This window comes from Arvicanthis niloticus, chromosome 1 (assembly GCF_011762505.2).
Source record: "Arvicanthis niloticus isolate mArvNil1 chromosome 1, mArvNil1.pat.X, whole genome shotgun sequence".
Classification (NCBI taxonomy): domain Eukaryota; kingdom Metazoa; phylum Chordata; class Mammalia; order Rodentia; family Muridae; genus Arvicanthis; species Arvicanthis niloticus.
Genome location: NC_047658.1, coordinates 19,249,020 through 19,272,283, shown reverse-complemented (window position 1 = coordinate 19,272,283; position 23,264 = coordinate 19,249,020). Strand labels below are relative to the sequence as shown.

At 48.8% G+C, this 23,264-nt stretch overlaps 3 protein-coding genes and 1 long non-coding RNA gene across 7 annotated transcripts; 2 read left to right on the top strand and 2 right to left on the bottom strand.

The window, feature by feature from the left end:
- Positions 1–71: 71 nt before the first annotated feature.
- Positions 72–6,408, bottom strand: Izumo1 (izumo sperm-oocyte fusion 1). 4 transcript variants are annotated; one of them, XM_076934140.1, is made up of 10 exons: positions 5,425–6,408; positions 4,552–4,861; positions 3,960–4,034; positions 3,103–3,189; positions 2,623–2,643; positions 2,297–2,377; positions 2,083–2,183; positions 1,601–1,754; positions 985–1,270; positions 72–368 (listed from the first exon to the last, which is right to left on the bottom strand). In XM_076934140.1, the coding sequence occupies exons 1-10, from the start codon at positions 5,440–5,442 to the stop codon at positions 194–196; spliced, it is 1,308 nt and encodes a 435-aa protein (XP_076790255.1). In that variant the 5' UTR covers positions 5,443–6,408; the 3' UTR covers positions 72–193. The 4 variants fall into 4 exon arrangements, with proteins under 4 accessions (XP_076790255.1, XP_034340962.1, XP_076790264.1 ...); XM_034485071.2 differs by having other exon boundaries at positions 5,544–6,408; XM_076934149.1 differs by having other exon boundaries at positions 985–1,174; positions 5,544–6,408.
- Positions 1,622–4,077, top strand: LOC143442343 (uncharacterized). Its single transcript, XR_013110445.1, has 3 exons — positions 1,622–1,703; positions 2,709–2,818; positions 3,991–4,077. It is a non-coding gene; the product is annotated as an uncharacterized LOC143442343 (long non-coding RNA).
- Positions 6,409–6,543: 135 nt separating the features above from the next.
- On the bottom strand, positions 6,544–9,762 carry Fut1 (fucosyltransferase 1 (H blood group)). Its single transcript, XM_034510704.2, has 2 exons — positions 9,273–9,762; positions 6,544–8,793 (listed from the first exon to the last, which is right to left on the bottom strand). Exon 2 carries the CDS (start codon positions 8,789–8,791, stop codon positions 7,658–7,660), a length of 1,134 nt encoding a protein of 377 aa, XP_034366595.1. The 5' UTR covers positions 8,792–8,793; positions 9,273–9,762; the 3' UTR covers positions 6,544–7,657.
- A 1,535-nt stretch (positions 9,763–11,297) lies between these two features.
- Positions 11,298–12,858, top strand: Fgf21 (fibroblast growth factor 21). The gene is made up of 3 exons (XM_034489097.2): positions 11,298–11,714; positions 11,812–11,915; positions 12,448–12,858. Exons 1-3 carry the CDS (start codon positions 11,474–11,476, stop codon positions 12,736–12,738), a joined length of 636 nt encoding a protein of 211 aa, XP_034344988.1. The 5' UTR covers positions 11,298–11,473; the 3' UTR covers positions 12,739–12,858.
- The last annotated feature ends 10,406 nt before the right edge of the window (positions 12,859–23,264 follow it).

Here is a 23,264-nt window from a genome sequence, read left to right as displayed (position 1 = left end):
AGGCCTGGGGGAGGAGATGAGGCAGGGCTGGCTCTGGCCTGTGCCTTGATTCTGGGCCACCTGCAAAGGGAGGTCCCATGTTCCAACTACAACCCCCTCAGATGAGGGCGGGGGAGGGGAGGCACGTCTTGGAGTCAGAAGTCAGGACCAGTTCCCAAGAGTAAGTCAAATACTGAAACAACAGGTCAAATCTTTATTCGTTTTCTGCTTCCTCATCCCTATCCCCAGAGTCAGTCTCTGCCTGAGAGTGCTTCCTCGATCCCGTCTGTAGGGACTTCTCAGGCTCTATCTTCGATTCTGCCGTGGAGGGTTTGGTGGCCCCACTTGAGTTCATCCATTTAGCTCTGATTTTTTTAAAGTGAAGTACCCTGGGGCAGGACATAGGTGCACAGAACCACATTAGGTCATGAGTTGAGTGAAATACACACCTCTCTAACCCCCACAAGCCTAACTTAGCAGTTTATATAAGCCTTGGCCTCCTAAGTGAGCCCCACAGGAAGGTGTCCAGTAGCTTCCTGTCCTGTGCCAGCACTGGATTGTAGGAAGCCCCTCCCTCCGCCTAAGCCTGGTCCACTCCAAATCACTTCCTTCAACAAGGCCCTGCCTTTTCATGAAAGCCCCATCCATCCATCCATCCGTCCATCCATTCATCCATCCGTCCGTCCGTCCGTCCATCCAAGTGCATCCAGCCCTTGTCTGCACTCTCCTATTAAATCTCTCCCTAGCCAAGACTACACGCCTCCATCAAGCCCCTCCCCTCCATCAAGCCCCTCCCCTCCGTCAAGCCCTTCACCCTCCATCAAGTCTCTATCTTCAAGTCCTGCTCTTACCCAGGGCCCCAACTCCTCTATCAAGCCACAGTCCTTTCAAAGCCCATCCCGTTGTCCATGCCTTTCCTCCACTGCATCCACACCTCTTCCCTCCATCCAAGTCCACTTTATCTAAGGCCCACCCTCCCTTCAAGTTTCCAAGTGAACAGCTCACGAGACAACGATGCTGGCCACAAGAACTACGAGGCCAAGGGTCAACAGTATTAAGAGGCGGTTTTTCAGTTTTTTCTCTGGACGCTGGGGGATTATAGGTATGAGCTCCGGCTCCGGCTCCGACAGCGGCGGCGGTAGCGGTGGCGGCAGCTCTGGCGGCGGCAGTTCCGGCCCCGACTCCGGCGGCTCCCCTGTTGGTGCAGTCACCTGAACAGGGGGAGTCTCTTGCTCCTCCTGGGTTACGACGTTCGGTGGTGGTTTTTCCTCTGCAGGCCTTGGGGGCAGTACTGACAGAGGAGAGCCAAACAGCAGTCCTGGCAGCAGCCAGTAACAGCAAGCCTATCCCAAAACTCTAGCCCTCTCTAGAGGGTGGGTGCACCCCAGTAAGTCCAACTGAGGCCTAAGGCAACCCAGTTAGGCAGGAAGCCATACCTCCAAGACCAGAAAACACAACCTTCTAAGGGAAGCCACACCCCTCGGCACAGACCCTGGTTATAACCAAAGCCATAAACCCAATAACAAGGTCATGCCCAAAGTCAATCAGGTCCTATGAATGGGGCCACACCTCCAGAGCTCCTCCTATCCTAAATGCCACTTTTCCAACACCGCAGACTAACCTGTGACATGATAGTAGATAATGGTGGCAGGTTCCCCATGGACGGTGTCCAGCTCACAGCGGTAGTTGCCAGCATCCTCTGGACCCACCATCGTCTTGGTCAGGTAAGGTTCTTTCCCCTTGGACATCAAGGTCTCAGAACTGTTCTCCCAAACCTAGACCCAAGCTCAAGGGGTCACAGAGGCCTGGGGAATTTGGGAACTGGGGGGGTACAGGGTGAGAAGGTCATGGGATCTCAGTGCAGGGGAAGCAGGAATCAGGACTGCTGGGCTCCCTAATCCTGACAGGAGGTATCATAGACTGGCTACTGTCCACGGGACCCTGTCTGAGAGCAGCGAGTCCCTGGTTAGGGCATGGGACCTCTCTGGGGATCCGTAGATCCTCTAACAGACCATGAGGGCCTGGTTCAGGGCAGGAGACCCAGGGGCTCATACAGGTCTAACAGACTTAGGGTCAAGGGTCACAGGAGTTGGATGTCCCCACCCTGTAAAAACTGTAATCCGTAAGTCCCTCAGAAGCATGATGCCAACTGAGCTGACAGTCCAGGACCAGGTCTTCCAAGCTATGCACCTCTATCTGGCGCTCTGTGCAAAAGGAGAGAGCTGCAGTTACTTCTAGGGGAGCCTTGCTGCAGCTGCCTCTTTTCTAGGTCCCACCCCCTCTCACACTGGGCTCTCACGATGGGTGGCATACTCACCTCCACAATCCTTGGATTTCCGACAAAAGTATATCTGCTTCTCGCACAGTTGACACCAGATCAGAGTCTGTGACATGATGCCTGAAGGGCGAAGGTTAAAGTTGTATTCTCTCACTAAGAGGTGGGGCTAAATGGAGAATTTGGGAAGGTCAAGGGCTGGGCATCGGTCTGCAGTATCTAGATTGTTAGTGTCCCACTGAAGGGGTGCAACTACAACACTGCACACAACCTAAGAAATCCAAGTTGGAGAGAGTGCTGGAGGTCCACGGACGGGTTAGAGGGAGGCTCATGGGGCAACAGGAACAGGTTATGTATATTGAACTCACCGCATTTGTTGGGACAAAAAACTGCCTCCGAAGGGAGAAAGGAAGAAGGGAAAGAGAAAGAAAATCAGATTTATTTTTGTTTTTAGAAGGGGTCTCAAGTAGCCCAGGCTAGTCTCAAACTTGCTGTGTCGATGAGGATGACCCGGAGCATTTGACTTCCGGCCTCCACCATCGAGTCCTCTACTTACTTACAGGGGTAAGTCACAGAAAGGCCTTCTATCTCAGCATCTCAGCATTAAGCCCAAGGTGGCCTCAAACTTGCAATCCTCCTGTCTCAGCCTCCCAAGTTCTGGAATGACAGGTTTTGCTACCAAGCCCCAAAGAGGGGAGTGGATGCTAAACAGAGAGGTCTGAGATGTAGGAGCTTTGGGGCAGGTAGGGAAGAACCTGGGGGAGGTGTGCTTGAGGGCAAGAGTGGAGGTGGAGTTAAGGAAGTCAGTGGTGGTGGTGGGTGTATCCTGCACTGCCATCTTCCCTTACCTTCCTTTTGGAAACGTGCAGCAAGGGTGGCAAAGATATCCCTTTGCAGACTAAGCATCCAAAGTATTTCCTTTACAAAGAGCTCTCCTAGGAGGAAGCAGAGCCAGAAAAGATGGCCCCCAAACTCAGGTGTGGGTGTGGTTTAGCATTCCCTATACTATAGGTGCGACTACAAGTGGTCTCAGACTCACTGTGTAGCTGAGGGTGGCCTTGAACACCTGATCCTTCTGCCTCCATGCACCACCATACCCAACATCCCAACCCCTAATTTTTTTTCTCTCTCCTCTCTGAGTCTCTCCATGTAGTCCTGGCTGGCCTAGAACTTTCTGTGTAGGCCAGGCTGGTCTCAAACTCAGAGATCTGACAGCCTCTGCCTCCCCAGTGCTGGGATTAAAGGTGTATTTCACCACAACCAGCTCCACCTCTCTTTCTTATTTGCTTAGAAAGGATGTCACTATGTTGCCCGAGCTGTTCTGGAACTCTCTAGGTTTATGCAGTTCTCCTGCTTCAGTCTCCTGAGTACCTGGGAGTGTAGGCGTGCCCCATCCAATGGCTGGCATTTCATATTCTAGCCCTTCATGGGAGAACAATAAGCACTGAACACAGGGCTTGCTGTTGGGCTATAAAATGCACACGTGTTACTTCACTCAGTCCTCATGGCCAGTGAGAAAGGAAGATGGACATGACCTCCATATTGAGACTGAGGAAGTCGCCAGGCCCTAGGCTCAAGGTCACCTGGCCAAGAAGTGGCAGAGCCAGAATGTCACTCAAGCAGAGACACGAATCTTAACATCTGCTTGAAGTATCACTAGCCATGATTTCTCTGAGGATCTGCCCATATCCTTGGGTACATTTACCTTTTACATCACTGTCTGTGATACGTTTCAGATCCTTCAGAAAACTCCAGGATGCTTGTTCCAGTGTGTCCTGATCTGTGTGTGGAGAGCAGATGTAGAACCCTAGACTCCGGACTCCAGCTTTTCTACCTCATTGGCTTGCTACCTCATAGAAACTACAAAAACCCATGAAGCCATCAGACAAAGAGAGACCTGGTTAAAGCTGTAACAATTCTTTGCCTTCTGGGAGTTGTAGTTTTATCACACAAACTTGCTAGGCCCTCTACTTGTGAGCTACGAAGAAAGACTTCGTGATGATTGATAGATAGATAGATAGATAGATAGATAGATAGATAGATAGATAGATAGATAGATAGATAGATACTATGTATCTCTGTCTGTCCTGGAACTCACTCTGTAGACCAGACTAACATGGAACTCAGAGATCTACCTGCCTCTGCCTCCCAAGTACTGGGAATAAAGGCATGGACCACTACACCCAGCCACTTTTTCATTCTACCTACAGTCCCTGTCACACCTAGACTAGGACTTCTGGCCCCAGCCCTTCCTCTTCCAGGCTCCCAAGGTCTGCATCTTGGCCTGCCCTCCTTACCCACGACCCCCAAAAAGGTATCTTTATTTATAGGCAGTTCCGAGAAGCTCTTCACTTCCAGCTGTACCCTCTTCAAAAAGTTTAGATGGTGCTTGGGATCCAGGTGGTCAGGCAGGTAATTCTGCTCCATAGTCTTTAGCGCAGCCACCACAAATGGGTCGCATACGATGCAGGGCCTCGCTGGACACAGGCAGTTGGCAAGAGCTGCCAGCAAGAGTGTAAAATGCAGCCCCATGGAGGCCAGAACACACAGCTTGCCAGCACCGCCAGAGGCTCCTTTCAGCCCAAACCGAGGGCAGGGGGAAGGGCGCTAAAGAGAAGCCAAAAGCAGTCTTAGCGGATTCCAAAGCTCAATCTGAGGGTCTTTGGGATATTCCCGAGTAAAAGGAAATATCATTAATCAAAGACCCAGAGTTGTGAACTCAGACTCCCAAGTCTCAAATTTTAGGGTTCCCGTTGCATCCCTGAAAACCATTAAGCCAGATCCAAACTCAGAACCATCTCCATCCTCACCCCATTCAAACTTCCAGCCCATGGGCTCATTCCCCAGCTACCCCAAACTCATATGTTTTCTTAACTCTGAACCTAAGAATAGATCAACATTTAGACTTTCTAGCCTGGAAAACTTGAGACACTGCAAACTAGACATGCAATAGTCAAACCAGGGAAACCATCAAAAAAAGGCCAGGTAGCAGCACATGGAAGGCTAAGTCAAGACCACCATGGCCTACTTGAGACTATGTCCAAATTAATTAATTAAATATATAAGTAAACAATTTATCTAATAAGTAACCAACTTGGATATTACCAAACTAAAAAGGTGTTCAGAATAAAAAATTTTAAACCCCAAATACTTAAAACTGATACTTAAACCTTCAAAAACTTCAGCATGCCTCCAAAGTCATCCTCCTGTCTCTGCGGTAACTGTCTACTCTTCCTCAAGGCTCAGACCCCTAACTTTCAGGACAGACTCTTCTCAGGCACCCCAGTACCTTTAAACAAAACCCTTTAAAAGCCGCTCTCCAGCTCCACGCCCTCAAGCGCTAATGCTTCGCCCAGCTCAGTCCGGGCTCTGAGGACTTTTTAAAATAGTTTCTCACAACTAAGAGTAAGGTTTTTCTTGGAAGACTGGGGAGAGGAATTTAGAGTTTTTCTATTGACTCCAAGAGTCACTGGTCGTCCCCTCTTCACACACATAGGCCACATCCCACGTGTGGGACCCCAATTCTCTTAGAAATATTTCCTAGGACACCGCCCAGAAATCCAACTCTTAAGTTTAATTGGACTGCAACAAAGCAGGCCCCGCCCATCCCACCATGACGTCACAGGGTGGCAGCCCTTCATAGAACCTTCCCAGCACGTAGGGACCTGAACCGAAGCCCGGTAACCTGCTCTAGCCTTCTTTCAGGTCTTTATAGACCCCGGGTTTCCCACAGGATGCCCTCTGGCTGACTGGAAACTTTGGTGTCCAGATAAGGAGATGCAGGAAGTGGCTAGTCTTCTATACTGGGACTACAACTCCCAGAGGGCACTGGAGCATCTTTTTTTATGATCTGTCCCACAGCATGGAAAACATAGTTGATAGTGATATTCTTCCCTTCTTGCCTCAAACCCAGATAAGGAGAGGCCTGGATCCAAGCATGGAGACCCACACATGTAGTCCTAGCACTTGGGAGACTGAAACAGGAAGAGTGCCACAAATTCCAGGCCAGCTTGGTCTACAGAGTTCTGGGCCAGCCTAGATTACAGAGACCATCTCAAAATAAGACAAAACATAGGACAGGTCTGGTGGCCAATACCGAAATTCTCAGAGAAAGGAAAGTGGACCACAAGTCCTGCAGCAAGGGTTACCAGATCTGAGTAGGTGCTGTATCCATGAATCATGAATGTCCCCGGTACACACACACACACACACACACACACACACATCCCTTTATTGTGTTGCACACTCACACATGCAGTACACAGTCAGCTCCAAAAATGTCAGATACATGTGTTGGTGATGTGGCCCTTTAATTCACAGCTCCCTCTCTCCAGCCTGTACAGGCCAAGTTGGGAAAAAAGCACCCGGAAACTCCCTGAGAAGAATAGAAGTCGGTCTTGGAGGGAATACAATTAGATTAAACGCTATCTGAGTAAACTTCCTCCATCCTTGAAAAACCATCAGGTATACCTGATCTCAGGCAAATGTCCCATCCTTGCTTCAAGCCTGTGCTTCTGTAGGGGCTTAGGCTGAGTTCAAGGTTCTGGAACACTTTCAGATCCTTCACCCTGAGTCGGATTTAGGGACTTTGTGAGCCCAGGGGTATACCCTTCTTTTCTGTGGGCCTGATTACCTCTAAAAAACAGACCCCCCAGATCCCCTATAGCATCCTCAGAAGAAGAAACCTCCTTGATCCTAAATCCAGGACTAATCTGTGTAACTCTTTAACTTTTGAGCCCCCCCCCCCTTAAGTTCCTGGATCTTTTAGGAAACACTACTCCTGCAGACGGCTGCATCTCAACAGTGGCTTCATCCTTGAGCCCACATTTCAGCCCATTTACTCTTCCCACCCTAAATAAAAGTCTCTGAGGTTTCTCTGGGGCCAAGGAGTTGGACAGAATTCATATGTGCTCGAATTGTTCTCATCTTTCTAACAAGAGGCTGGCTCCTGAATGGTTCGTGTCACCCTGTGTTTCCAGCAGTGAGGTGGGACTAAGATTTTGTATCCACATTCATTAAATTCTTCAGTGTCTATGGCGTGTTGGGAGGCCCTGCAGGGTGCTGCACAGGAACTGGACCAGGCTTTCAGAAACAGCCTAGAATGACTCCAGAAATCCAGGAGGCCAGCTGGTAAGTCTGGGTTTTCTTCAGCCTTCTTAATCTAGAAGCAGCTGCCCAGAGGTTCTAAGAAGGTGAGCCAGGAGACTCAGGAGACTGTGGTTTACAATGCTGACTTGGGCTTCCCCTGCCATCAGAAAATGATATCCTGTTGAAATGTCTGTAAAGCATTCCAGCATTTCCGAAAAGCTCACCTGCAAGTCTGGAAAGAAGTGCCCCCCACCTCGGGGACTACCACAGACATCCTCCAAAGCATAAAGACATGGATGGCTGACTCTTGATGAGTCAGACCAATCTAAAAAGACTGTCTGTGTCCTGGGAGTCAAACTTAGCCTGCAGTGGGGACAAGTCTGCATTAATGCCCACCCACTCGGGCAGGAAGGCAGCCTTTGGCCTGAAGATCTTCAGAAACTCTGAATCTGGCAGGGTGAAGTTAGCAAGATAGACAGTGTCCCCACCAGCTAAGTAGGCAGCCCAGAAGCCAAAGGTGCCAATAGTCATAATGGTGTGGTTACACTGTGTGAGCAGGGCAAAGTCCTTCCCCGGTGTACCCTCCTGGCCATTGCCAGCGAAGACCACATCACCATGGGACGTGTCGATGTTTTCCAAACACCATTTCATGCCATTGCTGGTGACCACAAAGATGGGGTCTTTGTGCCGGACCCGAAACCAATCCATGGCTCGCTGGAGGTAAGCTCGGTCACCCACCACACCTTTCCAGCGATTGGGCATCACCTCCAGATAGTCTCCACGACGCACATGGACACCCACAAATGTGTGAGGGCGGATGCCCGCTGGGCCTATACGGAGCCCGCTCAACAAGTGCTGGGCACCTTCCCGTAGGTGGTCATGGAGGGTGAATTCCCTGCGAATCTGTTCCCGGAGATGGTGGAAAAAGGTCCAAGAGCAGGGGAAACCAGACAGCTTGAGAAATGGGTCCTCCAGGTGGGAGTACTCCTCTGACATCCAGTCATGTAGGACTAAGTGCTGCCAAGGGGTGAGGCTGTCCACCTCAGGGTCCAGCACTGGCAGGGAGATCCGGAACACAGGGGCCAGTGTGGCATGCATCTCAGGCTGGATGAAGGCTTGGCGGCCATTGAGCTGGGCTAGGGCCAGCAATGTGGCATACTGTCCCATCTGGTTACCAAACCTGCCTCCCGGGGTGATTGTCCAAGTCCCAGAGAGCGAGAATGACTGCTCAGGACAGGAAGAGGAGCCATTGAATGTCTGCAGTGGATAAGGTAGGCATACCATTGCCACTGGGGACCTCAACAGGCGATAGTCTGAACACAGGACAGAGAAAGTTAGACCATTTCGAAAGAAGTGTCTTCCATTCAGGTGGAAAAAGAAGGAGCCGGCAGAGAGCACACAGACCAACAGGAATGCCAGGCAGAGCTGCCTCCGGCTGGGAGTCCACATGGCTGTGGGGAGGAAAGGTGAGTTAGAAGACACACAGTGAGAGCCACCGAGTCTGGGACTCCTCAGGCTCCGGGAACTACGGTGAGGTCAGGAGCAAATGAGTGGCTGAAAGTCAGGGAGGTCTGGGGGGCCTTCACATCTCACCTACCTTCTAGGGTGCACCTCCATGTTAGGGGCACATTCTGCCTCCCAGGCAGTAGTTGGGAACCAAGGGATGCCCAGGTAAAGAAGGGGGATTTTAGAACTGTAGACCAGGCTGGCCTCGAACTCAGAAATCCACCTGCCTCTGCCTCCCAAGTGCTGGGATTAAAGGCGTCTGCCACCACCGCCCGGCTGAGGGAAGGGATTCTTGATGGGGAGAGATTTGGGGTAGCTTCCATGTTTTGAGGAAGACGAGCGGGGGGGGGGGGGGCTGTTAGGGTTAGAGGGGCCTTGATACTCTCATCACCCCTGGGGTCTGGCATTCCCAGTGCCAACTAACCTGAGCTCCTTGCTGGTGGTGCAAACGAATTCTTTTTGCCTGAGCTTCCAGTTCCAAAACGTAGCCTTCATCAGTTTCGCTTGCTCAAGCTTCCTTCCTGAAACTGAAGGCTGGGCTCAGAGACCCGTGGGGAGAGAGAGAGAGGCAGGGTTCCAAGGTTGTATAGCCTCCGCCCTCCGGGCAGGGCAGGTAGCAGGAGGCGGAGTCACATTCTATCTGGCGCTGCACCCTCTCCTCCGCCCTGGTGGATGGGGCCCTTCGCCCCTGTCCCTTCTTCTGGGTTCTCTGACTCTACTATGGGCAGCCCAATTGGTACCCAGAAGCTGCCATATCCTCTGTATGGACCCGGGGACTAGCGCCCGAGCTGCAAGGCTGGAGCCAAGAGCTCAGGTCCCATGCGCGGTTCCTTCTCCGGTGCTGGGACTTGCTTCCCTTAGCTAGATGCTCCGGGAGTAGCCACGCCTCAGCAGAGCGAAGCCTGGCCACCTGCTCCTTCTTCCAACCCCGCCCCGCTGCACTCTCCCAGGAGGATGGAGAACCTGTTTGCCAGCTACCTCAACCCAAGTCTGAGCCTCTACTTGTAGCCGCCTACACACCACACTCCACACATTGTCTGCGCCCCAAGTCCCTCCTCTGTGGTGATCCTAAAGTCTGGGGTCCAGCTGCTACTTTTTAGACTGGCAAATACAGCAGGTAACTTTTTCTGGCCAGAATATTTTTTAACATTGTTTTTAGACAGGCCTCTAGTGAGACTGAGACAAAGGTCCTCCCATGGTCCTGAGCCCTTTAATTAATCGCACAGAGTCGGGCCTGAAGCCTCACCTTGATACTTTACAAAGATTCAGAAATTCCACTTGGTTGGCCCAAGATTAGATCATTTCTTCACCGCTTCAGAGTCCCAGGGCCACCTCAGACCTAAAGGTCCTGTCCCCAGCCTCCTCCCTTAGATACTCCCTGGGGCTTAGGAGTTGGTGCTCGGCCTCCTGGCTCACTCCCAAGAGTCCTTGCTCACGGTTTCTCCTATAGACCCAGAAATCTGCCCCAGCATGCCTTTGACTGCAAGAAACCATCCAGCTCTTCCCCCTCACAGAGCTGGATCCTACCCATCCCCCAAGGAATCTGGGGAGCACCTGTGCAGGACAGTGTCTGGTGAAAGAAGCACTAGGATTGCATCAGGGAGGACAGCAGCTGAGCACAGGACCTGAATGCTAAACAGGGGTTGGTGAGGGTGATTGGCCTGTGGCCAGCTGGGAGACTTCCACCTGCTGAGCTGAGGACTCCTCTTACACATGGCTGATGCAGCTCTCCTGATGGTTAAAGAAAGCCTCAGACCCCCCAAAGCACCTTGAACCTTAAAATTCAAAAAGGATGAACTACACAAGCTCAGTTGCTTACACAGGAAGTCTGAGGCCCCAGGTTCCTTCTTAGTACCTGAGAGCCAGAACCCAGTCTCCTCCCTCAGACTCAGGAGTACAGACCCCAGCCTCCTCCCTCAGACCCAAGAGCCAGACCTCAGCGTCCTCCCTCAGACCCAGGAGTGCAGACCCTAGCCACCTCCCTCAGACCTAGAAGTGTAGACTTCAGCCTCCTCCCTCAGACCCAGGAGTGCAGACCCCAGCCTCCTTCCTCAGACTCAGGAGTGCAGACAAGTCCCCTCCCTTAGACCCAGGGCCCCAAATCCCATCTTTCCTCCCCTGAGATGCTGAGGTGAAGATCCCAGCCTCTTCCAGACTCCAACCCTCCTCCCTCAGACCAAGGAGCACAGACCCCAGACTCCTCCCTTAGATTTAGAAGTGCAGACCCCCAACACTCTTCCCCCAAATCCAGGGGTCCATGCCTAACCTTTTTCCCTCAGACCCCTGTTGGAAAGACCCCCCCCCCCCATTGCATCATCCATCCAGGCCGCCCTGGCCACGGTGGAATTCAGGTTCCTGCCAAGTGTGTCAAATATCACGCGTCAGGAGTGGGGAGGGCACGTGGGCGGGCTTGTCTGGGTATAAATTCTGGTATTTCTGCATTCACCAGACAGCCTTAGTGTCTTCTTAGCTGGGGATTCAACACAGGAGAAACAGGCATTCTCTTTGCCTGAGTCCCAGTCTGAACCTGAACCTGCTCTGCTCGGGCACCGGAGTCAGAAGCCAATTCCAGGTGACCTGGCTTCTTAGACGCTTCCCAGGGACTCTCCCTAACGGATCACAGCAATGATGGACTGGATGAAATCTAAAGTTGGGGCCCTGGGACTGTGGGTCCGACTACTGCTGGCTGTCTTCTTGCTGGGGGTCTACCAAGCATACCCCATCCCTGACTCCAGCCCCCTCCTCCAGTTTGGGGGTCAAGTCCGGCAGAGGTACCTCTACACGGATGACGACCAGGACACTGAAGCCCACCTGGAGATCAGGGAGGATGGAACAGTGGTAGGGGCAGCACACCGCAGTCCAGAAAGTGAGTGTGGGATGGGGCCTCACAGAGGTGAGGGGACTAGGCTTCTAGGTTCTCACCTCTGTGGACAGACCCTGAGTGTCTCTGTTTTGCCTCACAGGTCTGCTGGAGCTCAAAGCCTTGAAGCCAGGGGTCATTCAAATCCTGGGTGTCAAGGCCTCCAGGTTTCTTTGCCAACAGCCAGATGGAACTCTATACGGATCGGTGAGTCTCTCTCTGTGGTCCTCTCTCAGAGGCCCCATGCTTAGAGTGTATGTTTAATGCATTCCCCATTGGCTGTGCGCCCATTGTCTCTTCGCAAAACACTGGCTTCGAATCTTGACATATGTGAAGGGCAGACTGGCCCTCAGAGAGGCTGAGTGTCAGGACTGTAATCCTGCACCTGACCTAACCTCTCACAGGTCTTGCTCCTGCTGACAGTGGGGCACTCTGGTACCCAAGACCAATAAATGACATGACTAGAGGTGGTGGGCAGAATGCCAACTGAGGCAGAGAAAGGCTGAGTGAAGAGGCTGGGCCAGAACCTGCTGGTCTGCAGATAGAGAGGGGACTGGAACTTCTGATGTGAATGGAGTTGATCTATGTCTGGACTCCAGGCCTGAAGGAGGAGGCTGGATCTGAGAGAGGCTGAGGCTGGACCTGAATCTGAAGGAGGAGTTTGGGGCTGGACTGGACTGTCAAGGGTTGGCAAATAGAAATGTACTGTGTGTCTCTGACTGTTTTCTCTGTCCTCCAGCTTCACTTTGATCCCGAGGCCTGCAGCTTCCGGGAGCTGCTGCTTGAAGATGGGTACAACGTTTACCAGTCTGAAGCCCATGGCCTGCCCCTGCGTCTGCCCCAGAAGGACTCTCCAAACCAGGATCCAACATCCCGGGGACCTGTGCGTTTCCTGCCCATGCCAGGCCTGCTCCACGAACCCCAAGAGCAACCAGGATTCCTGCCCCCAGAGCCCCCAGATGTGGGCTCCTCTGACCCCCTGAGCATGGTAGAGCCTTTGCAGGGCCGAAGCCCCAGCTATGCATCCTAAGTCCTCCTGCTTCTAGGGATGTTTCTTTTTGAGTTTCCTCTTATTTATTATGGGTATTTATCTTATTTATTTATTTTACATTTTTTCTTACTTGGAATAATAAAGAGTTTGAAAGAAAAATGTGTGTCTGTTAAGAACTGAAATATGTTTCCTGTGTTTCTTTGAACCTGAGGCCCTCCTTAACCTGTCACTCCCCACTGGGTGCCATGTTGGGCTCTGATAAAGCATTCCTGGTACCATGAACTGTGTTAGTGTTTTGAAACTGTTCTTTCCTTTCTTTCTTTCTTTCTTTTTTTTTTTTTTTTTTTTTTTTTTCTGTTTTCTTTTTGGAGACAGAGTCTCACTATGCAGTCCTGGCTGGCTTGTAACTTTGTAGACCAAGCTGGCTTCAAAATCACACTGATCCTCCTGCCTCTGCCTCCCTAGTGCTGGGATGAATGGTGTGCACCACCACATCTGGCTCCTAGTTCTAGATAAAGTCGCATCTATAGTAGCTGAGATCTCAAACCTGGGACAAGCAGCTGAGGGGCTTATTTGACAAATGAGAGAGGACCTGGCCACCAGGTTTTCTCCTAGCATCTCTCAGTCCCTAACTGTTACAGGGCCCTCCTGGCTGGCATATCTGGGACTCTACCCTGACTCTCAAGCCCAGGGGTTGGGCTGCTCTTTCCTATATAATCAACAATTGTGATTACCCCCTCTTTGTACTTTTTGCCTCCTGACTGCTGCTGCACCTAGAACCCTCCCTCTCTCTCCTCTCCCTTTCCCTCCCCTTCTCACATGGCACAACTCGGTCTACTCTGCTTATGTCTGCTCTGGTTATGCTCTCCCATGTGTGTGAGTGTACGTGTGTGTGCGTGTATGTGTGTATGTGTGTATATGTGTGTGTGCATGTATGTGTGTACATGTGTGTGTGTACGTGTGTGTGTGTGTGTGTGTGTGAGATGTGTGTGCACAAGTATGTGTGTGTGTAATAAACTTTCTCCTCCACCATACCCAGGACCACCCATGTTCCTCTCCTTTATTTATTTTTTTTTTTCATTCAATTAGGAAAGTAATGTGAAGGGACACATGCCTTTTTTGTTTCCAGTTCTGAGAATGGAACCATGGGCCGTGTTCCTGCAAAGGCTCAACCACTGCACTATACTGCATCCCTAGCCCCTCACTGGGGAGTTCTAGGCAGGGGCTCTACCACTGAGTCACACCCAGCCCTTCACTGGGGCTTTACTGTTCTGTCACACCACAGCTTTCCATTTTTGCTTTTTATTTTGAGATATAATCTCAACCATGCTGACCTTGAGCTTGTGACCGTCCTGCCTCAACCTCCTCAGTGAGATAACAGACTTGGACCGTTGGGCTGTGCTCCACATAAAGAAGTTCACAAATACACAAACAAAGCAACAATGTCATAAAATACAGTGGTGAACAGTCAGCCATGTGTCACATAACGATTGGGACATGGACAAGGAGAATATAATCTTCACCCCATGGTGAGGCTGTGGGTCCCATACAACCCAATAGATGCATGAAAAGAACTATTAAACTCCATCCTGGCAGATTTTCTTAAGGTTGTGATTAAATACTCTTCATATACCTGGGCACAGTGGTGCATGATTTTAATCCCAGTACTCAGGAGGTAGAAACAGTTGAATCTCTGGGAACTTGAATCCAGCCTGGTCTACATACTGAATTTCCAGGCTGCACAGTGTTACAGTGATACACAGTAAGATCTGTATCAAAAAACAAACAAACAAACAAAAAACAATAAAATAACCAACCCCCTCAAAACAATCAAACAAACAAACAAAAAACCCTAACACTTCACATTAAATTTACCATGTTAACCATAAGTGTACTCACTTAGAAACAGTGAGTAAATTCATATTATTGTGTAATCTCTTTATTTGGTTGGGAGAAAGGTTCTCAGTGTGTGGTTCAGGCTGCCTGGAACCCCTGATCCTCCTGCCTCAGCCTCCTGAGTGCTGAGGTTACAGGTGGACATGCCTCCCAGCTTCAGAACTTTCAAATAGCCCAAGCTGGCCTTAAACTCACAGAAATCCTCCTGCCTCCGGGCTTTAGAGTGCTAAGATTACAGAGATGCGTTCTACCGCCGAAGGCAAGAAATTGGCCCTTTTAGAAAATGGAACCTCAGCCTGCAGTGTACCTGTAAGCTTCTGGGCCAGTCTTCCCAACACCATTTGTTGGAAAGATTGTGGTGAAACTTTTTCACATCTGACTAATGTTTTCTCTGTAGACAAGAACAAGACATGACTATTTGGGTTTTTGTTAATGATCAATTAATTTTTAAAGAATTAACTTTTTCGTTAACAGTCCACAGCCAAACTTCAACATCCAAAAATAGCAAGGCAAGAATTTCACAATTTTTATTTTCTTCAAATATTTGAACATTGTAAGTATAATCAAGAGACTTCTGGGCCGAGACATGGCTCTGTCAGAGTGCTCACTTAGCATGCACTGAGTGTCCCTAGTTCTACTTAAACTGGGAGCTGTGGCTTCTAATAGGCGAAGGCAAGATAAAAGGTCCAGGAGTTCATGGTCATTTCCCACTGTGTAAATTCAGGGCCAGCCTTGGGAAGAGCATGGCATGTTGTTTCACAGTGTACATTTAAAGGTCAGAGGACAACACAGAGGAAGTCAGCTCTCTCCTTCTACTCTGATGATCAAATCCAGGCTGCCAGGCTTTTCAGCAAGCCCCTTTCCCACTGAGCCCTGTTACCAGCCCTGGAAGGTCTTTTAACATTTTTTGAAAGGTTTGTTTTATTTTTATTTTTTTATGTGTGTGTCCCTATCTGGCTATGTACACATTTGTACAGGTGCCTCTGAGGCCAGAAAAGGGTGTCAGACCTCCCAAAGACGAGTTACAGGGGACTGGGAGCTCCTCGACATTGGTGCTGGGAACTGGACTGGTGTGGAAATTTCTGATTGTGTCACGTGATGCAGACTCATGGACTCACACTTCCTTGGCAAACATAGATAGGGAGTGGTGTCCACCACTTAGCTCTGCCCTTTTTTATTTTATTTATTTGGGTTTTTTGTTTGTTTGGTTTTTTTGAGGGAGGAACTCTTGCAGCCCAGGCTAGCCTTGAACTTGCTATATAGATGAGGATGGCCTATTCCAGAGCCTCCTGTGCCCAATATGCAAATGCTGAGACCAATTAGAGTTTCACATCACACTTACAGGGTGTCTATAGTGCTGGAGAAGGAACTAAGGGCTTCACACATGGCAGACGAACAATCTACCACTTATACTACATCTTTAAGACAAAAGAGACTGTGGCAAGCTCCGTGACCTGAGGCCAAAATAAGGTAGCACACTGAACTAAGAAGCCCACTCACTTAACTCAGAGTCTACTACACTTTGGGTCCTTGAAACAGTTCAGGGTCTGCAGGGTCTGGTGACAGGGCCCTCTGGATCTGTGAGGCACTGAGCAATTAGGAGGTCCACACAAATTGGCCTTTGGAATATTCTCACTTTATTCAATCATTCCTTACAATTCAATCAATGTTACATTGTATCATATCAGAGCTCATCTCAGTATCAAATCAGAGCTGGTTTGTTACATAATCAGGGTGAGCTGCTTTATGGCTGGCTCCTTTTGGGCCAACCTGTAGGCTGATGCGAAAGCATCAGGTTAGAGACAGCCTGGGCAACTTAACAAGACCAAGCAAGCAAGGAATGAAAGAACCAGCCAGTTAGCCAGTTAGCCAGTTAGCCAGTTAGCACAAGCCATGCGCCATGTTGTGTTTATTTCCACTTCCTGCCTGGTCCTGGAACTGACCTCAATATTGATTTTGTTAGTTACACAAATCATAATTGGATGCTCCTGTTTCCTTTTGATTTCTACCTGTTCTATTTCCATCTCTTGTTCTACCACAAAATACTATAATGAATAAACATAAAGTATTGACTGTGTGTGATAGTGGCACATGCCTTTGATCCCAGCACTAGGAAGACAGAGGCAAATGGATCTCTGTGAGTTTGAGGCCAAACTGGCCTACACAGTGAGTTCCAGAACAGCCAGGGCTACACAGAGAAACCCTGTATTGAAAAAAAAATGAGAGAGACAGAGGGAGAGAGAGAGAGACAGAGACAGAGACAGAGACAGAGACAGAGAGACAGAGACAGAGAGAGACAGAGAGAAAGAAACACTATACATGGTATATACATGTTGTCAGTTTGAACTCTTACCATCAACCTAGGAACTCATTTGTACACAAAGCCTGTTCTCACTGTTCTCAGATTTTGGGATCTTTCCTGTCTAATAAGCTGATAGAGGCAAGGAGTGTGGTCTCAGTATGCATTTACGTCTATAATAAGTTAGATGGCAGATGTATTCACAGATTTATAAAACATATGGGGTTGGGGCTCTGAAGTAAAGTCCCTGACTAGAATACCCACTAGTGGAGGTTTGGGGGTGTCCATCAGTGCTAAAAAGCCACAAGTGAGGGGCTGGGACATTGCTCAGTAGTAGGGATTTTAAGATCGTGATTTCCAATTCCAGCAAACACAAAAACAACAGGCATAAATGCTGTAATGGTTCCACAAATGAGAAATGCTCCACATAGGATCATGTGTTCAAACACTTGAGCCCCCGTTCACTGGCGCTGCTCTTTAGGAAGGGAATGTGAGCCTGTAGGAAGAGAGCATTACTATATATCCCTGGGGCAGGTTTTGAGAGTTTATACCTCCACTACTTCCTGTTCTCTCTTTCTCTCTGTCTCTCCTCTCTCTCTCTCTCTCCTTCCTCTCTCTTCCTCCCTCTCTCCCTCTTTTTTTTTTTAAGAATTATTTATTTTATTTATATGAGTACACTGTTGCTGTCTTCAGACACACTAGAAAAGGGCATGGAATCCCATTACAGATGGTTGTGAGCCACCTTGTGGTTGCTGGGAATGGAACTCAGGACCTCTGGAAAAGCAGTCAGTGCTCTTATCCTCTGAGCCATCTCTCCAGCCCCCTCCCTCCCTCTTTCTCTCCTTCCTTCCCTCTCTTCCTCCCTCTTTTTCTCCCTCCTTTCCCTCCTTCCCCCTCTCCCTCCATCTCTCCCTTCCTTTCTCCCTCCCTCCTTTCCCTCTCTCTCAGCTAGCTGTGTGTGGAGGCCTTCCTTGCCATGATGTACCTCTATCCCTCTGGAACAGTAAACCAAAATAAATTCTTTCAACCTCGAGTTGTTTTTGGTAATGGTGTTTTATCATAGAAATAGAAAACAAATATAGTTGTTTATACATATATATTAATATCTCGCATATGTGTAGATTCTGCTCCCTGGTACCTTCCCATATTCATACAGTGTCCGGACACCAGCACTCACGGCCTCACTGTGGTGTGAGGTGACACAGGAGGAGTCGTATTCATGAATCCCAAAATACCCACCTTCCACATGCATTGTGATGTGTGCAGTTCCGGGATGCCCGTCTTCACATCTATGTTATTTTGAGAGGGGAAAAGAGTAACTTGGCAGAAGAGAACCAAATCTTATGACAAAATCAAATTTGACTGGGAGGAATGGACACAGAGGCTTACTGAGTCCCGAGATAAGCAAACTGTCATGTTGGTGACTGTGTTGCTATGAAGGAAGTCTCTGACTATAAAAGAACATCAAGACCACACACACCTGGAGGTCTGATAACAGGCCTTTGAGATTAAGGTACACCTCAGGGTTCCGAGAGAAAAGACAGTGGCTGGCCTAAAAGAATAGCTTGTCTTCCTCTGTTTTGTACTGACTTCATTGTGTAGATATTGCTGGGTTTTTATTATTTTATGTTTTATACTATGCTTTGATGTTTTCACAGATATACAACTAATGGGCTGGGGGCAGTGAGAGGCTCAGCAACAGTAAAGGTGCTCACTGGGAGAACCCCACAGTGGCAGTTTGATTCCTGGGCGCCACGCCACGTAGTGAAAGGAAAGAACAGCCTCCTGCAAGCTGTCCTCTGACTTCTATATGTGCGCACTGGTATACCATGGCCATAGTGCACACACATGCACGCACACCACATACACATACACAAATGCACCACACACACATTCATACCACACACAAACACACAAGCGTGCGTTCACACGTGCAAATTTTTAAAAAGTTAGATAACTCCAATATTTAAGAATTTTATTACAGGGCAGCTGATCCCTTCTTCTGGCTTCTATAGACTCTACACTCACATGCAGGCCTAACACACACACACACACACACACACACTAAAAGTGTATAACAAAACACAAGAACATATTATACTTCTAATCCTAGCACTCAGACCACTGAGACGGGGACAGCTAATTTTAGGCCAACATTCATAGCAAAGGCCCAGTGAATGTCATAGTGAGTATAAGCTTGTGCTCACCCGAGCTCATCCCTGGAACCTAGCGAAGCTGAGAACTAGCTATATAAAGATATCTTCTGACCTCCACACTCATGCCATGGTGTACACACATCCATGCACACAGACAGAGTCTCAGTTTGTTGTGACCTGCCTGGTCTGGAATTTGCTATGTAGACCAGGCTGGCCTCAAACACACAGAGATCCACTTACCTCTCCCTCTCCCAGCTGGGACTAACAGTTCATACCCCCATGCCCAGCCCTTGTATCATATTTTCTTTAGTACACACTTCCAAGGGCTGTGACACTGCCTCAATGTATATGCTGTATAAATAGTTCTTGAACTTGTTTAGGGAAAAGGTCTATATGTGTTGAATGCACATAAAATTTTATTCCAACTTGTTTTAAAGTTCAAAGGAAAGTTTATGTAGTGCACTATAAAGAGACCAGTGGCCAAGGCAGTAATAGATCCAAATATCTACAAAAGAGAGGCTGGGGGTGTGGTTCAGGGGTAGGGCTACTGCTTAGAATCCCCCAGTGAGGGGAGCTGGGTGCAGCAACCATTACTGCTTATATAAGTCTGGGGAAGAAGTGGGTAGTGAATTTGGACAGCTTCAAGAACTTCCTGAGCTTTCTGAGTTGGTTTTTTCTCCCTCGATCTTAAGAAGCTTCCCTTTGAAGTTTAAGAGTCTTATTGTTGCCGGGCAGTGGTGGCAGGTAGAGTTTGAGGCCAGCCTGGTCTACACTGAGTTACAGGACAGCCAGAGCTACACAGAGAAGCCCTGTCTCGGAAAAAAAAAGAAGAAGAAGAAAGAAAGAAAGAAAGAAAGAAAGAAAGAAAGAAAGAAAGAAAGAAAGAGTCTTATGGTTTTCCTTTCAAGATATAAATTTTTGTTGTTTTTTTTTTCTTTTTTGTTGGTGATTTTATTTAATTTTATTATTTTTATTTTATGTGCATTGGTGTTTTGCTTGCATGTATGTCTGTGTGAGGGAGCCAGATTCCTTGGAACTGGAGTTACAGACAGTTGTGAAATGCCATGTGGGAATTGAACCCAGGTTATCTGAAAAAACAGGTAGCTGTGCTCTTAACTGCTAATCCATCTTTTCAAGACAGGATTTCTCTGTGTAGCCCTAGCTGTCCTGGAACTCACTCAAACCCAGAGATCCACCGGCCTCTGGTGGAATTAACTGTGGGCCAGCACCCCTGGCTTCAATATGGAACGTTTTAACTCCGAGGAATTTGCCACATGACATGTTTCAGGATTATTAAGCTTACAGCCACGAAGGAGTATATGCTAACTGAAGTGGGAAGACTCAGACTAAAACGAGCAGCACCAATCCCTGTCTCCAGGTCCAGATAACGAGGAGAAGACTATCTGAACACAAGCATCCACTGCCCTCTGCTTCAGCCTCCTTCTCTGTGACCTGTCTGTAACAATGGACTGTACCTTTGAACTGTCAACTAAAATAAATCCTTTTCCCCTCGATCGGCTTTTGCCTCAGCAATAGAAAAAGTAACTGGGAACTGGAGAGATGGAGAGATGGAAGGACATCCACAGACAGATAAATCAATAAACATAATGTTACGTTTCAGAATCCCAGGACAAATGGCTGACTGGGGTGCCTATTAAAGTGGATGCTGGCCAGTTCTCCCAGCATCCCTCAGTACCTGCAGCTCCTCTCAGCTCTTCTCCCCTGTACACACCCTAAACTTCCGCTTCCTAGGACCTTCCACTTCCTTCACCCAGCCTGACTGCTATATAACTCAGCCATTTTGGCTAAGCTGCTCTCTTGGCCTCTTGGCCCAGACCATGTTTCTTGGTTGATGGCTCCTCTATTACCCTCTTTGCCTGTCTCTGTTCTCATGGTCCAGTTTTAGTCTGAAGACCACGTGTGAGGCTAAGCAGGAACAATATACCTTGTAAGTTAATGGGAGACTGAAACAGGAACAATATGCCTTGCATGTTAGGGTTCTGTTTACAATTAAAACACTTATAAAGCCGGGCGGTGGTGGCGCACGCCTTTAATCCCAGCACCTAGGAGGCAGAAGCAGGTGGATTTCTGAGTTCGAGGCCAGCCTGATCTACAGAGTGAGTTCCAGGACAGCCAGGACTACACAGAGAAACCCTGTCTCGAAAAAACCAAAAAAAAAAAAAACACTTATAAAGTTTGCAATCCTGCCAGCAACGGAGGAGTGTTCCTCTTTCTTCACATCCTCACCAGCATCTGCTGTCACCTGAGTTTTTTTGATCTTAGCCATTCTGATTGGTGTAAGGTGGAATCTTGGGGTCATTTTAATTTGAATTTCCCTGATTTAAGTGCTTCTTAGCCATTCAAGATTCCTCTGTTGTGAACTATCTGTTTTGATCTATACCCCAAGTGGAGAGATGGGGTTGCCATCCCACAGTGAAAAGCTCTGACCCAGAATTGTTCCTGTCTGAAGGAACCGCAGGGACAAAAATGGAGAACACCATGAGAGAAAGGAGGTCCAGTGACAGGTCCAAATCAGGATGCAGCTCAAGGGGAGGTCTGGGGCTCTGACACTGTTACTGATGCTGTGGTGTGCTTACAGACAGTGACCTAGCATGGCTGTCCCTGAGAGGCCCAACAAGCAGCTGAGTCAGATGCAGATACTAACACTCAACCAATGGACAGAAGCCCAGGACCCCTGTGGTTAAATCTGGGAAAAGCTGGAAGAATCTGAGGAGTGTGGCCTTATGGGAAGACCAGCAGTCTCAACTGACCTGGACCCCGGAGATCTCTCAGACACTGAGCCACCAACCAGGCAGCATATGCCAGCTGATATGAGGCCCCGGGCACATATACAGCAGAGGACTGCTGGGTCTGGCCTCAGATGCACCTAACCCTCCAGAAACTTGAGGCCCCAGGGAGTGGGGAGACCTGGAGGGAGGGGGGACGGTGAGGACATCCTTTTGGAGACTGGGGGAGGGGAGGAGGTTGGGGGGCAGACTAGGAGGGGGATGAAGTCTGGACTATAAAAAAGGATTAAAGACTAAAAATAAATAAGCATTTTAAAAGGACACTTAAAAAGAAGTTTCTATTTGCCCTGTGTTAAGTCCTTTCAAGTTAAGGTTTCTAACTGCAATTAAGAAGGTCCTGTTTCTTAGATCTGATGTAAACTGCTTGCAATTCCATTCCCTTTTTCCTTCCCTTTCTTTGTATCTTTGTAACAATGTATAGAGGCTGTGTCCTATAGGGGGTAGGGGGTAGTATTTGGAAATCGGCACCCGGTCCGGCTTGTTCCTGGGCAGCCACCATGTTCCCTCTGTTCCTTGGCTATGATGGGAGCTCCAGCTAGCTGGATGTGCAGGCCCTGGCACCCACGAGATGCCAGCATGGGGGATGGCTCTGCCAATCCCCCACGCTGCATCCACAAAGCTCAGCTGAACCCCAGACAATATCTGCCATCCTTGCAGTATCCCGTAGAAATGAGACTCTTTTTGTTGTTGTTGTTGTTGTTGTTGTTGTTGTTGTTGTTGTTGTTTTTGAGACAGGGTTTCTCTGTGTAGCCCTGGCTGTCCTGGAACTCACTCTGTAGACCAGGCTGGCCTCGAACTCAGAAATCCGCCTGCCTCTGCCTCCCAAGTGCTGGGATTAAAGGCGTGCGCCACTACTGCCCGGATGAAATGAGACTCTTAAAGCTTAATGATTATCTAAAGGATTCATATATTTAGAAATGCTCAATTAACAAGACGCCCACACAATTGGAGTTGTTACCCAATATCTAACCTTTCAGTAGAAGTTTGACTCATTTGTGTTTCTCCATGGCTGATAGCCTCCTTTTTCTTCCCTTTCTCTCTTTCTCCCCTCCCCTTCCTCTTTTTCTCCCTCTCCACCTCCTCTCCTACTGCCTAATCACTGAGCTCCACTCCAAATACAATGTAGCAGACTAAATATCCTGCTACAAAGTCCCTCACCCATGGGAACACCTTATCTCTCCTAGAAGAGGGAGTTCAAGAGGCCAAATCCCAACTTAGGGTGAGGTAGCCGCCTGGTTAGTCCAGGGTGCATCCCAAATATAGCTTGCTTTAATTAAACAATCAAGGACTCTGTCTTCTTGCGATTCTCGGGTTCAACGCATGTTCAGCCTGGACACTTGCCTCTGTCTGGTCCCTCCCTTATATCTACAATAAAAATCCTCTCCATACTTGAGGAGTAGACACGTC